Source organism: Grus americana, chromosome 4, assembly GCF_028858705.1.
Source record: "Grus americana isolate bGruAme1 chromosome 4, bGruAme1.mat, whole genome shotgun sequence".
NCBI lineage: Eukaryota > Metazoa > Chordata > Aves > Gruiformes > Gruidae > Grus > Grus americana.
In genome coordinates, this window is record NC_072855.1 from 15,867,573 (window position 1) to 15,882,824 (window position 15,252).

General features: G+C 54.0%; 1 protein-coding gene across 1 annotated transcript; it reads right to left on the reverse strand.

Moving 5' to 3' along the window:
* Positions 1-3,427: 3,427 nt before the first annotated feature.
* Positions 3,428-6,096, reverse strand: NKX3-2 (NK3 homeobox 2). The gene is made up of 2 exons (XM_054824596.1): positions 5,461-6,096; positions 3,428-4,989 (listed from the first exon to the last, which is right to left on the reverse strand). The coding sequence occupies exons 1-2, from the start codon at positions 5,867-5,869 to the stop codon at positions 4,514-4,516; spliced, it is 885 nt and encodes a 294-aa protein (XP_054680571.1). The 5' UTR covers positions 5,870-6,096; the 3' UTR covers positions 3,428-4,513.
* Between the last annotated feature and the right edge of the window lie 9,156 nt (positions 6,097-15,252).

Consider the following 15,252-nt stretch of genomic DNA (forward strand, 5'->3'; position numbering starts at 1 on the left):
ATTTGGTGCTGCAGTCCCGGGGAGCCGCCGGGAGGGCAGCTGGGCTTCCCCGTGTCCCCGGCCCGGGGGCCGCCCTCGGGGCGCCTCGCCTTCCCACTGACAGGAGAAGCGAAGCGGAAAAGTGCTTGCCAAAGCCCCAGGCCTGCCGGGGAGAGGCCCTTAACCTCCGGGCCACCTTTGCCCCCTGCTCCCGGGAGCCCCTGGGAGGCCGGGCAGGTGCTGTGCTGCCCGGGGGACTGCCGGTGCTCCGGCATCTTCTGCTGCTTCTCCTCCTCCCGGGGAAGCGTGGCTGATTTCTACCTGACAAGTGTGTGTGTGTGGGGGGGGGAGAAATCTACATGGTTTCCTGTTTTATTACCCTGTGAGCGAGCAGGAGGTATCTAAATATAGGCAGCCTCCCGGTTGCAGAGTTGGTCTCTGCGCCTGTGCCAGTGTTTAATACACAAACACAAGCGCCTATGGAGACATATGCTAAGATATACACAATTTACATTACATTTCAACAATCGAATGTCTTGTAGCTGCGGTAGTTTCTCTCTCTCCCTCTTTCTATTGCGACTGTTTTCTCTTCTTTAAGACTGGAGCTTGTCCACGGCCGGATGGAAAATTATTCCCACGGCTCCTTTACGGATTTGGGTTTTGGGATAGAGGCCGAAGTTGGGAAATACCGTTTGGGAGATTATTTTCATGATGCAGCCGTGGTTGTGCTGATGAGCTGAATGCATGTTCGGGGGGGGGGGGGGGAGGATGGAGAGAGCGTGCTAGAGCCCAGGTTTTGCTGATAATTTGAACGCCAAAAATCCAGACTTATTCTTTCGGCCTTTGTACACGTACGCGCTGGTTACTAGGGATTTTGTCAGTAAGAAAAGACAAAAGGACTCAGAGTATTTGCTTTATATTTCAAATCGTAAAATTATCAATAAAAACAGGAATATAAACGCCTCCAAATTCCGGTAAAATTCCATTAAATTATCGATTAAATTTTTCCGTAGAAAATTCTGACGTTTCTCAAATATCAGATTTTGTCAACGCCAAACGAAGACACTCCCAACGCGTAAATATTCGATATCAAACTCAATCCTAAAATTCCAAGTAACTTCATTCTGAACATTTTTTTTTTCAGCAATTTCTGTCTCGAGTAAAATGCATCTTAGTTTTACCGGATTCAAAGAAAAATAGTTTGACGCTTTATTCTGAGTATGTTATCCAGTGTTATAACCCGGGGAACCCCTGGGAAGCTCTAATGACCGACACTTTCTTTTCATATCAGGCGGTTCCCTACAGCGCTACATCCGTCAGCAAGCACGAAGCAAAATAATAAAGCACCGTGCCCCACGGGGAAAAAAAAAGAAGAAAAAAAAGAAAAAAAAAGAAAAAAAAAATTTTAAAAAAGGGCGGCTTCGAAACAATCCTCTCTCGAACAGGGAGCCCGATAGGAACCATAACCGGCTTCGCCAAAAGCCACCCCCGCTGCCTTGACTCCCCATCCTTACCGGGGCCAAACCCTCCGCTGGTGTAAATGGTCCCATCGAAACTGGGATGGGAGTTCGCGGCTCCATGTCTTGTATGGGGTTGCAAACCTCACACGGGGACACGGGGCTGCAGGCGGAGAAACATCCCCAGGGGCAAGAAAAGGAGCAAACTGAGATGTCTGCGGGGCAGCAGGGGCTCCTCTTCACCTTCCCAAGTGCACGGGGGCCCTGCTCCTGCCACCCAAAACTTTCATTTTCCCAAAAGGGAAAGCGGTGGGAAAAGCGGAAGGAAATAATTAAAAAAAAAAAAAAAGGAAAAAAAAAAAAGAAGAAAAGGGTTTCAGGATCGGGCCTAATAAATGTCAGTCCTCCCGCATCCGCCAAGGTCAACTCTATAGAGGCCCCTTCCCGCCAGGACCGCTACATCTGGAGCGCTCCTTTGGCCGGCAGGATTGCCGACCCACCCGGCGGAACAAAACCCAAACCAAAGCATCCCCCGGTGCCACGGCCACGGACGGCTTTAGGAGCAGACAGCTCGCTCCGAGCCCGCGCAGGGGCCGGGGCAGCCCCCGGGGAGCCGCCGCCTCTCCCCACCGCCCAGGACAGCCGGGGGTGCCAGCCCGGGTGCAATCTCCCTTGCAGGGCAAACGCAGCCAGCCCGCAGCGCTGATTGCCCGAGCCTGGAGAGAGCGAAATAACAACCGGGGAATGCCAGGGCGAGCGGGCTGAGGAGGAAGCAGCCCGGCCGCCTCTTGGGGTGGCTCGCAAGGACCGCGGCCGGGGGGCGATGGAGCAGCAGGGGCTTCCTCTTGTCCGTTCCTCCGAGCCACTCCGTGCTCGGGAGCCGGCGGGAAGCCCGTGCGACCCAGCGGGGAGGGAGAGGAGCCGGCGGTGAGGGGGAAATCGGCGGCGCCCGCGCGACGCTGCCGCCTGTGAGCGGGCCCCGGTAGGGCTCCACCGGCATGGAGAAACTACCGCAGCCACCACCGGCTCCGGTCCCTCTGAGCGCCATTACCCGGCGCCGGCCCCCCCAGGTAGACCTGCCCACCCCAGCGCAGGCTGCCCGTCCCGTCTGGAAGCGCTGGCCGCGGCTGGGACGGCAGCTGGCGGCGGGGATGCGCTGCCAGCACCGCGCGGAGGGCCCGGGCTCGCTGCGGAGGCTTGGAGGGGATTCAGTCCAAGGCGGGAGGCTGCCCCAAGCGGCTGTCGCGGCTGTGTCGGGATACAAACGGCCCCGGCCGTTTCGCCGAGGACTGCGAAGCCCCATCCCGCAGCCCCAGCCGGAGCCTCCGCCCGCCCGCGGCCCCCCGGCCCCGGCCTCCCCGCCAGGCTCCGGCAGAGAGAAAACAATCTGCCGACCCACACACTTTCCCCGGGAGCTGCCAGCGTTTTAAACCGACACGGCCCGTGGAAACGGGCAACTGCCGGGCCGCCCGGTCCAGCCCGCACAGCGAGACCACCCTCGCACGGAAAATCCGATCTGATGTCCCCGCGGCTCCTCCGACCGCACCGCATCCTCACCGTAAGCCGGGTAGCTGAAAACTAAACCAGCGATCCTGCTGTCCGGTAGAAGGGGCATCGCTCCATCCTGGACACGCGTTACCAGATAACTCCTTAAGGCTCCCGGCCCGAGCCCTTTTGCTTCCTCTGCTTCCCACGGAGGGAACCAGCACGGGTGCTGCACAGTGCACAGGGGCAGAGCTGGGGACCAGAGAGCGAGACCTCCGCCAGGCACCACGATCCTCACCGCCGGAGCTGCCAGTTCCCACCAGAGCCACTGCCAGCCTCCGTGCGAGTGGGAGAAGGAGGGACGTGGTCTGAACTACAGCCTCAAGTCTGCTGCAGGGAAAAAGTCGCTGAGGAAATCCGTGTCCACTCTCAGAAACAACACAAGCGGCAGAGCTAAGTGTTAAACTAAAGTTTATAAATTAAAAAAAAAAAAGTACAGCGGGTAGCTTACAAACATTCACAATTCATTTTAAGTAAATAATCTAGTTGAGTGCACAGTGCCGTTAAAAGAGAAAGGGAGGGGGGAAAAGAAGAAGAAAAGCAATGAGTTACCTTGAAAGAAAGACTGTAATTACATTGCTGAGCAGATCAGAAATCCCCGCCCCTGAAGGAGAGGTCTGCAGAAGAACTGTAAAAGGCACTGATGGTATTAAAATTTCCCATTACATCGATTTCTTAAAAAGCCTGACTAGAAATATTCACATTGAATATAAAAATAATAATAACAACAACTTTAATACAACTGGAAAGTGCGAAAAATCCGTAACTCCTCCCTCCCCGAACACGGAAAGATCTCAGGAAAAAAGGAAAATAAGAAATCTGGAGTTTCGATTTAAGTCTCACCCTTTTGTGACATATTTATCCTTTGCCAGGGATCATGGAGTACAGGAATAACATGGACAACAAGGGCAGGGGGGATCTGAAAGAGGCTTCCTTACATTCAGCACCATACAAGGCACACTCAGTTTGCAACGAGTTGGAAGACCAAGGACTCAGACGTCAAAAATAATCTTCCTTACAATCCACCGAGGGAGTCCTTGATCTCCTCTTTTGAGCTGCGTTTGGTTTTGCGGGTTTTTTTTTTTTCTTTCCTCCTCTCCTTTTTTTTCTCTCTTTCTCTCTCCCACACAAGATCGAGTCTCTACCAATCCGAAGCGAAATAAACCAAACAAAAAGTCTACACCAAATACACTGACAACATGGATACCATGAACTAGTCGTGCCGAATCGCGAGAGTCCTCGGCTGGCGGGGTGGGGACAGGGTGAGGGTTGGGGTGGGTTGGCCAAGAAGTCCTATGTTGGAAGAGGAGAGGGTGAGGAACCATCCAAATAATATTAATAATAAAAATAACAATAAAATAATAATAAATACTGTCCGAGGCACTGAGAGCTGCAGCTGGGGCTCTGGATTTGAGAAGATGGACGGATGGATGGATGAATGGATGGATGGATGGTGGGGGGGGCAGTGGCAGAGGGGAGATGGGTTTCCTGGCTGCCAGTGTGTGTGGTGGGGGGGTATGTATGTGTGCCCCTCACTGGGTGCCAGCAGCTGCGGCACAGGTGGACAGAGCCCACCCGGGCAGGCAGTAGTAGGGGTAGTAGTAGGAGGGCTGGAGGGAGAGCAGCGAGGGTGGCCGCAGCACCTCGCCGGGGTGGTACTGTCTCTGGTCGTCGCGCACCAGCACCTTCACGGCCACCTTCTTGGCGGCGGGGGCGGCAGCCAGGAGGTCGGCGGCCATCTGCCGCCGCTTGGTCTTGTAGCGCCGGTTCTGGAACCAGATCTTCACCTGCGTCTCGGTGAGCTTCAGGGAGGCGGCCAGGTCGGCCCGCTCGGGCCCCGACAGGTACCGCTGGTGGTTGAAGCGCCGCTCCAGCTCGAAGACCTGCGCGTGGGAAAAGGCTGCGCGGGAGCGCTTCTTCCGCGGCTTCGGTGCCGCCGCCTCCTCCTCCCCCGGCAGCAGCTTCCCGCACTTGCCCGCTCCGTCCTCCTCCTCCGGCGGACTGCGATCTGCGGTCAGGGGGAGAGCACGGCGGTCAGGGCAGGCAGGCACCGGGATACCCACGTCCCGTCGCCCCGCTCCTCGGAGGGCCCGCACCCGCGCAGGTGGCCGGGCGCGCTCCTCGCGGCCAGCCTGCAGCGACGGGGCGGGCGGAGACCCCGCCGAGCCGCTGCCCACCCCCCCCGCGGGACAGCCGCTGCCGGCAGCCGGGGTCTCTCGGTCTCCTTTAAGCGCCGGGCGCCCTCCCGGGCTGCGGGCTCAGCCTGGCGAAGGGCTCTCCCCGATCCGCCCTCCCTCGCCCCGCGGGACGCGTTTCGGGGGCTTTCTCCCCCGGCACAGCCCGGACTCGCTGCACAACGCCGCGGGGCCGGCGGAAAGCCCCGATCGTCTCCCCGCTGTCAGCCCTCCCCCACGCCCCCCGGGACCCTCCCGCCCTCCCCGCGCGGGTGCGGAGGGGCCGCCGCCGGGGCCGCCCCTACCTGAGACGGCGGCCGACATCTCGCTGTCGCTGAGGCCGGCGGCGTCCCGCTCTGCTGCCTCCGGGGGCTGCGCCTCCTCCTCCACCGCCGGCCGCCCCCCGCCCGCGGCTTCGGCGGGGCGGGCGCTGCCACCGGCGCCCTCCTCCTCTGAGCGCCGCTCGCCCTCGGGGTCCTCGCTGAGCGCCGAGTCCGAGTCCCAGCCCGCCGGCGTCCGCGGGGCTGGGCCGCGGGCAGCGGCGGCGGGCGAGGGGAGCGGCGGGCCCTCGGCGGCGCCGCACAGCCGCCAGCCGCCGGCCGCTCCCGGGGGCGGCGGCGGCCGCCCCGCCGCGTGGCGGGCGCGCTCCTCCTTCTTGTTGAGGATGGCCTGGATGGAGAAAGGCGTCAGGGCGTTGCCGCCGCGGACGGCCATGGCCCGGCGGCGGGCGGCCCTGCGGGCGAGCAGCGGACCGCGCCGCGCCTTCAGCTGGGCGACCGCATCGCCGACCGCGGCCGCGCCGGTGCCGGGCCCTTCTCTGCCGCCGGGAGGGCGGGCGCCAGCGGGGGCAGCCTCTCTACGCCGCTGCCGGCCCGCCCGCCCATAGGGCCGGGGCCGCCGCGCCGCGCTCCGCCGGGCGCCGCCGCGGGTCCCTGGCGGCGCGGGCGCTGCCTCCGCCCCGCTCTGTCCCGCCCCGCGCCCGCCCTCTCCTTTTTCTCCCGGCGGCGCTGTCATCCCTCACCGCCGCCTGACAGCGCCGGCCCCGCGCCTTCCCATTGGGCAGCCCCCGCGCAGCCCGCCCGGCGATTGGCTCCCCGCCGCGGGGCGATGCGGCTCCGCGGGGCGCGCGGCGGGGCGCGCCGCGCCTTAACCCCTTGCGGCCCGCGGGGCTCTTCCCGCCCCCCCCCCCCCCCCGCCGGCCGCCCCGGGCGCCGCGCTGCCCGTCGGTGCCGCCCGTGGCGGAGGCGACCCTGGGAGGGACCGTCCCTCTCCTTGGAGGAGAGCGGCGGCTTCCACCCGGAGAGTGAGGGATAACAGTTTCAGGGTGTTTCCCCTCTCGCCGCGCCTCGGCCGAGCCGGGCAATGAGCGCTGCAGCCCGGTGGCGGAGAAGGGTCCGGTCACGGCGGGAAACGTCGCGGAGGGAACGGGAACAACGTCGGCAGGCTGGCAAGCATTTGATGCGTGCTGCTCGGGGAAGAACCTCGGGGAATTGCTTATTCCAGGGTCTGTCGGGGACCGCGCCGCCGGGAGCGGGGCTGTGTGCGCTGCGGAAAAAGCGCCCAAACCTCCGGCCGCTCGCCTTGTGGGGGTAAATGCAAAATAGCCTCGTCTGGTTGACGATAATGGCCTTTTCACCATTCCATTTGTTTAAAACCGTGGTCCGTTACATATTAGGGACGGTCTTTCGGTCCATGTGGCTTTTAAAGACCGTTTTAGGAGAGCAATTGCTCGCAGATTAAAGACTGCTTTCCTCGAAACGATTCTTTCCCTGAAAGAAAATGGCCCTAAACAAGAAGCTTTTGGAAACTATTACACGCACGTGAATTGTATAAAAGCGACTCGTTGCCGAAACAACAATGTGCCCCAAGCATCATGCTTGTCTTTATTTCAGACATTATTGGCATTCTCAGAGCTAACAGAAAAATCCCGGCAAGGATATCAAGCAGGTACACGCGAAATGAAATGCCAGCGCATTTCATTCACTTCACGACCGTGGTTTTTCGGTGCTGGCGAGACGCGGCAACCTAACGAGCTAGAGGATATCAAAATGATAGCCCCAAACTCGGCTTTGCTTCGTGACCCGAATTCCCAAGGTGTTAACCTGCTTCTTCACGGGAGTGATTCCACCTCCAACATTTCCTTACTTGATCCAGCGGAGATGAGCCTCTGTTTATAGTAGACCACGAAGCCACGATAATTGATTATCAACGACTCTAGCACGAATTAAATGTTTTCAATCATCATTCTTACCCGGACAATAAACTAATGAAATAAATAGTGCCGCTTTCATACGCAGCACGAAGCCGGAGAGCACCTTTGCGTGACTGAACGAGAACAGGCTTTATCCTTCTGAACAAATTCAGCCCGTTTTAATAATCTTGCTTGGGCTCACTCCTTATCCCTTTCTCCCGCCCAGGTATTCCCCGGGGTAGCCATCGCTTCTGCCACCCAAGACTTCGGTGCCACGGTACACTCAGGAAATATCCAAAGGTTGTGGGGTTTTGTTTTGGGTTTTTTTGTTTGTTTGTTTGATTGGGTTTGTGGGTTTGTTTTTGTTTTGGGTTGTTTTTTTTGTTGTTGTTGTTTAAGAGCTGGAGGGAAATAAAAGGCATCTGGGGAAGCTACGAGAAATCCACTTAGGAGGAAATGTGTAGGAAGTGTAGGAAGGGTGCCCTGTGCGGGCATTTGAAGGGGTTCTAAACGGCCGAGAGATGAAATCTGGGGTGCCAGAGGAGATGGGTAGACGGAGACTTGGAGAGAGAGGAAGGTCCGCGCTTCTAAGGGGAAAGGCTGGAGGTGCGGATCGCGGGAGCCGTGGTTTGGGTTGACGGCCGGAGAGGGGCTCTGGGGCACGGCGGAGACGGGGAGCTCCGAGCAGGACTGGCCGGGGCAGCTTCCTGGTGTGTGTTTCTTTTTTCGGGCTCTGCTCAGGTGCGGCAGACGCGCCGAGCAGGAGGCAGAGCAGGCGGCTGCTTTGGGGCTGGGGGAGCGGCAGGGAGGAGGATGGGGCGCGCTCCCCGGTGCAGCCTCCCTCCAAGCTCCGACGCAGGCAGTTTCCAGCCCGCGAAGTCCCTGATTTACAAGGCTTCGCATCCAAGCTCTTGGAAATACCTGCGGTTAGTTTACAATGGCTGTAATTCTTTGCTAATTTACCCAGCTCCCTCCCTGCCATCCCCTTTTCTTTTTTTCTTTCTTCTTCTTTTTTTTTTTTTTCTCTCTCCCCCTCTCCTGCCTCCCGAGGCGATCTCTGCGCCCTCTTCCCGGCCAGAAAACTACTGTTTGGGGGAGGAAATGCCTGGGGAGGAGGCCCGGAGGAGAGCGAGCAACAGCGGGGGTAAGGCGCAGGGGAGCGGCGGAGGGAGGCCGGGCAGGGCCGGCGGTCCCGGAGCTGCGGCAGCCGGGGACCAGCTGGGTGGTCCCGCCGCGCCCGCCCTCCAGCCCCGCCGGAGGAGACGGGCAGCGGGAGGGAGGGATGGGGGGAGAGCTGCGGCCCCGGCATTGCTCCGCACTGACCGCCCGGGTGGAGGGCTCGCAGCCGACTCCCGGCCGCCCTCAGCTGGGGCAGCACCGGGGGGCAAGGGCTTCCCCCGGCCACGGCGTGCAGCGGGCAAAGGGGGTTCCCTTCGAGCAGGGGGGGACACGGCGCAAACCCTCCCCGCAGGGAAAGGCTCGGGGGAGACAGGAGGAGGCAGCGGGCTGGGCAGCCGAGCCGGCAGAGCAGCGCCTGAAACGGGGATGGCGGCGGCGGCACGATTTCCACCTTGCCCCCACCCCTGATAAGGGCTCCGCACCCCCCCATTCCCCGCGGTTGAAAGTAGGCAAAACCCATACGTTGTGTCGGATCCGCCGTTTTACAGACGCCTATTACACTGCAGCGGGGAAACCCCAGACGCCGCCGTACCCCATAACCGCCTCTCCCTGCGCCCACCGGAGACCCCTCCAGCACTTTATCCCACACCCCGCGGAGGAGCCCGGCTCGCCGCCCTTCGCCCTCCCGTTCCCGACCGGCGGCGGCCGGGACGCCCCGCGGTGGAGCCGGCCCGGCGCTGCCGGCAGACGGGCTGCCCCACCTAGAGGCGTCCCCGCCGCACTGCCCGGCCTCGGCCGCCCCTCGGGGCTGCGGGGTTCGGCCGCGCTGCCCAGCCCTGGGCGCTCAGCGGGACCGGGGTGACATCGGGGGCCGGGGTGGGACAGGGCAGGAGCGGACAAGGTCACCCCATGTGGGGACACGGTGCCAAGGCACAGCCCCAGTGCCCTGTCCCAGCATCCAGTGACAAACCATGGTGTGCGCTGGGAAAGCGGGAGTGGAGCCTGCCTGGCTGCAGCGTGAGGTGGCTTCTTACAGTCACCTGAGTCGTTTTTCTTTCCAGGTGCGAGGAGACTGGCTCACAGAAGCACTGCGCATAGTGCATGGGGCGATGAAACAGGGAAGGATGTGTCCTGCTTCACGGGCGTCTTATGAAAGCATCAGATAGACATGTGAAGGACACTGCACGTATACACGAAGAAGGTGGCTGCAAAACCTTAAAAAAGCCTTTATAAAAAGCACAAACCATATAATGTTTTATAAAAAGACCCATATGGTCCCCTGGGTGGGAGTAGCTCGCACTGGGAAAAGGCAATGTTATAACCTTTCCTTCAGGGTAGGATTTGCCCGCCCTGGGAAATTAATGAGTGATGTGACCCCCGTGTGCCAGCTCTCGGGCATTCCCAGAGCCAGGCAAGCTCAGGAAGGAGTTCCACTTCTGTCCCGACTATTTACACCCCAAAACCCTTCTCAGGTCTGAGGCAGGCCAAAGAATTTCATTGCCCAGGGCTACCCCACACTGTCACCCTCTTGGCAGCACTTCCCAAAGCCTGCATGGGGGTAACACCTTTGCCATACCTAATCAGAGGCGAGATCTTTTTTTCTAGAAAGAAGCTGTCCCCCCAAACTTGTCTCTGTTTTTGCTCTCGATATTCATACAGAGATGCAAATCCCTGCAGAGTGTCCTGCTGGGTCTCCTAGGGACTTAGGTGGAAGATGGCAATGGTACCAACAGTGCTTCCTCCTATGAGGAATTTTAGTCCCCTGTCACTCTGTTGGTGATGGAGAAGATTTGGTTCATGGTTTATACCTCTGCTGTGCTCCTCTCTGATTGTGCAGCAAAGGCACATAAACATGTCCTGGACAACTCGCTGGTTTTGCAGGAAAATCTCAGGTCATCTGCTTTTGAACAGGTTTTGAGTCTATTTTTTAAATAATAACAATTTATTTCCAAGCAAATGTAACTGTAGCTACACAGTAGGTGTCAGTTGTGCATCTCTAAAACAAGTTCTGAGCAGGATTCCTCCATGTGCTTTGGGAGGGACCTCACGTAAGTAACTGCTGCAATGCTCAGCCTTCAAATGGCTTTTTGCAGTTGATGTCAAAATCCTGTGCTGTTGCTGAGATGTCAACTGTAAGATGCTTCTGGACTTCAGTGAGAGAAGCATATACTGCCTACAATTGAGAGAAAAATCTGAATGATTTTTAGAATCCAACTAAATATTAAACTTGGAGAATGTGCAAATATAATGCTGACAATGAGAACTTTAATCTTACTAACTTGACAATCTCTTAGCTCAGTAGGTTTTAATAGCTGGTTTGCAATCCCCTTCTCTGCTCATATTCCTTATATGGGGAAAAGCCCGTGTCCTTTAACGCAGGGAGGCTCAAACACAAACATTCCTATAGGAGTTTACAACCAAACTGAAAGGAACGCTTGAATCTTGCTGGTTGCATATATACAGTGACACAATTTGGCCCAGTTTTATTGCTCAGAGCTGCTGTTTCTAGGAAAACCAACCCAAATCTCCCTCTTGTTTCTTCATCTTTACAATAAAAAGTGAAGACTTGGCATGCAGAGTACCAAGTGTGAAAACAGAAGTACCAACATTTCATTTCACTGCACGGCAGTTTTTCTCCTGAATTATTCCTCCTTGCAAAACCCTGGAAAGGAAAAGACATACGGACTACCTAATCATCATGCTCCCAAAAAGGAGTGAAGATGTACGGTCGTTGCCTCCACTTCCTGCCAGGAGGCCACTAGCTGCGTAGGCCTGCATAGCCCTGGCCCACAACTGCCTTCGGGGGAGACCATCTTTTGAAAGAAATCTTCTCTTTGAGTCTCTCCTTATTTTTATGCTAGATTTCCTAGTCCCCCGGTAAATGGGTATATACTCCTCATCTTCTGATGTATTTATCTGTAGGACAGAAATACAACCTGGACAAGATTGACTTGATTTACTAATAAAAAGCAAACTAGCATCGCCAAATGGCCAGATGCATCTCATAGTCATTAATTAAAACCTTTGCATTTTTCTGTGCAGTAAATATTGTGATATTTAGTCCCTGTATTTAGCTTTTTATCTGTTTCAAGCAATTTTAAAAGGAGGCAATAGTCTATTTATTTGCACTCTCTGGTAGAAAAATTGAAGTAGAAACAAATTGAATGACTTATGCCAAAGTGATAAGTGTGTGTCACCTGTAGAGTATCTGGTCTATCTATTGTTCTGAGTTTTTCCTTATTATTTACTAGAACATTTTAATGAATATTCACCATATTACAGTAGATGCATTTGCTCTGTGCAAGTCTCTAGGCTTTTAAGAATACTTATAGGACAGATTAATCATTTGATATTTATTTGGTACAATATTATATGAAGTCCAGGTTTCCTTTACCATTGCTGCTCAATGTATAAATAAGTTATAAGCTTTCCTACTTTTTATTTGAAATAGTTGAGCTCACTTTTCACATTTGATGGACTAACTTGGTAATTAAATCAATGGCTACATTGGGGTAACATCTAAATATTTTTATTGCTTCTGACGCTAGGTAAATCAAGTAAGCCTGCTGGCCTCTCAGGATACTGGGGCTGTTTACGTTTATAAAGTGATTTCACATCTTTGTCTAAGAGTCACATCTTTATTGATAGCAAGTCAACAGGCATTTTATATTGATTTTTCTTTATATTTAGTATTCATATTAGGAGTAGACACCCATCAAAGGTAATATCTGGGAGTGTTTGGGTCTTACCCATTATAAATTTTCACAGATCACCTACGACTCAAAGACTGAAGTGAGCTGTGAGTTCACGAGGTAATTGCGCAGGGTGGTTGGTCTGGTCCCTGCGAGCGTACCCATCCCTCAGTTGGGCAGAGAGGGAAGCCAGGCAGATTTGAGTGTCTCACTCCATGGTAGCTCCATTCTCTGATGGGACTCTAGCCTCTCTGAGAGCTTTTTGACACATTTGGTGGAAAACAAGACCCCCAGCTCGACATTCTGTGTGACGGGGGAGTGCATGCCTGCGGCTGCCTTACACGGCCAGAGTGTTGGCCTCGCCACGGTCCATGCCCAGTAACCCTTGGTAGAGCAGCCAAGCCAAGCTGTTTGAGCACAGAGACCTTGGATCCAGTGTTGGGTTTATGAAGTTAGGGCAATTAGCAGGTTCGCTGTGTGAGTTGTTTCCACTGGCAATGGTTTTGTATGTACAGTGACTGTACATTTCATCTGAACACAGCTTTTACATTAAATCACTAATTCTTTTGGCTTGCTCAGTGAGAATACAAATACTTACATAAACTTCACAAATAAACTAGGGACTCCGTTTTGTTCAGTTCACATGCAAATTTAATTGGCTGCCTGAAAATTAGCAAACATGACACAGGTTGTCTGCAGGCAATACAGATATTGCTCATATTTTCTGTGTGTATCTTAGAGAATAGAGACTCTGAGCTTGTCAATTATGAATGACTGCAAATGCGCACCCTGTCTTGTCCTTATGACACTCAATTCTCTCCTCTCAGAATTCCTGTCTTCATTAGTGTTGTCTTTACTTAAGTTTAGAGATTCTGAGCTATAGGTTGTCTCATTCTGAGCATTTTTATGGTGTAGAGGGGATCACAGCCTGGTATTCCTGTCATAGAAGTAGATATTTCTCTAATTTATTAGCCAGACATATTTTGGGATTTACCAAACAGAAGAAACAATATTAATGCAGGTGACAGATGACAAAGAATAAAAATGTGTAATATGACAAAAGCACTTTGCACCCTACCCGTTACATGAACGAGAGTAAACGAGACGGTTGAAGAAGTTTCCAATAACTAAAGGACTCCTGTGACTAGGTGGAAAACTTTTGTGATGTGAGAGGGATCAGACATGCAGGTAGACAAAATGTCAGTTATGAATCCCTTAGAAAATGAAGAAAGTCCTTTTATTTCTCCAGGAGGTTTTTCACAGCAAAAAGATGCAGAAATCTGCCTGCAAGTGAAACGGGGAAGGCAGAGGAGTGCTGGCAGGAAGGACATTTTGGTAATACTTTCAAGATGGCAAGCTGTGATTTCCTGCACTATGGATGAGGTTATTGTTGGCAGGAGGAATGAGAGCTTTCTGCTCTCCCTGCCTGGGAAAGAGGGTCGTGTGTGGTGTGGTCTTCTGGTGCTTTATAGTATTGTCTGGTTTACGAGACCTGATTAAAATCCCCATGCTTTTCTCTATATACTCTCAGTGTTCCAATCCCATATAGAAGCATGGTAGACTGCTGGCTGTAGGAAGTGTTAAAACCCAGTCTTCACCCAAAAAATGCTGCTATCAACTGTCCTTCCATATCTCTGGAGGAATTCTGATGTGGCTATATTCCTTTCACACAGCGTACACTTTGTGCGACACCTCTGTGTCAAAGGAACTCCTTTTGAGAAGGGTTGTGCAGGGGAATGTACTATTTTGCATTAGGTATGCTCCCTCATCAGAAAATACAACTCTTAAAGCAAAGTGTTGTGCTTCATAGCTCCAAAAGATGTCTGCAGTATAGTCTTCTGCAAAATATGCAACAAAGTCCTTACAATCTAACCTCCTTGTATTGTCACGATGGTTGTCTGGTTGACTGACCATCCCAAACAGGAATGGCATATATGCACAGTGATCAGTTGTGTTCCTGTTGATATTCATATCTCCGACCATAGTTATCGTGGAGGGGGCAAAAATTGTCCAAAGGCAAAGGACCTTTGCATACAATAATATCTCATTTACAGGGTTTAATTTAGCTACTTTAGTGGCTTCTCAAGAGGTAACTGTAGGAAATCTCTGCAGCTGTAAGGTGTGTTGACTTTGAAGCCCTGAGAACTGCTGGCAGACTCTGGAAGAGCAGCAGCACGCCTGGAGAGAAGAGCTGACATCCCTGCAGTCTATAGGGGCTATGGCAGTACCTGGCATGGAAGAACTTCCACCTTCCAACTCCAAAAGCCTCGCTTCTTGGTCTGCATTTGGCCAGGCGCGCTATTACAGCTCCCAGAGCTACTTTCTAACACGTGGTGACTTCAGAAGCAGGCCTGGGCAGGTCATATAACTGCTTTGGTATAAGGTAGCAGCTGCTTTTACAGAGGGCATATTAAGTGTCAGAACACCTGGATAATGAGACAGTGAGATCCTTTCAGTGAGGAGAAGTCAAAACTACCTGCTGTGGAGCTGAAAAGTAGCCTGTCATCTACAAATCAATGTCATGTCAGGAATCTGCGTTGCTTTGTTCCAATGGCTGTAGCCTTTTGGACAGGGTATGTGGTAGCGGTATTTCTCATGAACATCACAGCGCCATACTCTTGCATTTAATAAACTCCTTTTCAAAAAGTGTTGATTCTGAGCCTCATGATAAGGCCAGCTTATGAGAATAGTGGGGTGTTATTTGCTGTAGCTAGCTCTGATAGGCATCCCTTACCATGTGCCCTAGCATCTGGGCCCCAGCTGACGTATAGAAATCCCTTCTGCATTTTCTCCAAGGTGCAGCGAGTGTTTGATGATTTCCTTCAAGAAGGACTTTATTTTCCCACTTGCTGGCTCAGCTGGTGTTGGAAGGTGACTCTGTACCAGTTCTTGCTTGCTGGGTCCTGGGAGCCTGAAATGTGATTCCAGTCACGTCAGAGTTAACTGGAAAAATGAAGAATAAGGATGGCTAATGAAAAGGGGATTATAACTGTTCTAATTGATATTTTCACAACTTCTCTTATCACTTTTACTCTCAGCCACTACTAAGAGTAAATGTAAAGGCCCCTTAGCCTGTGTCCAACTTGTTTGGATGT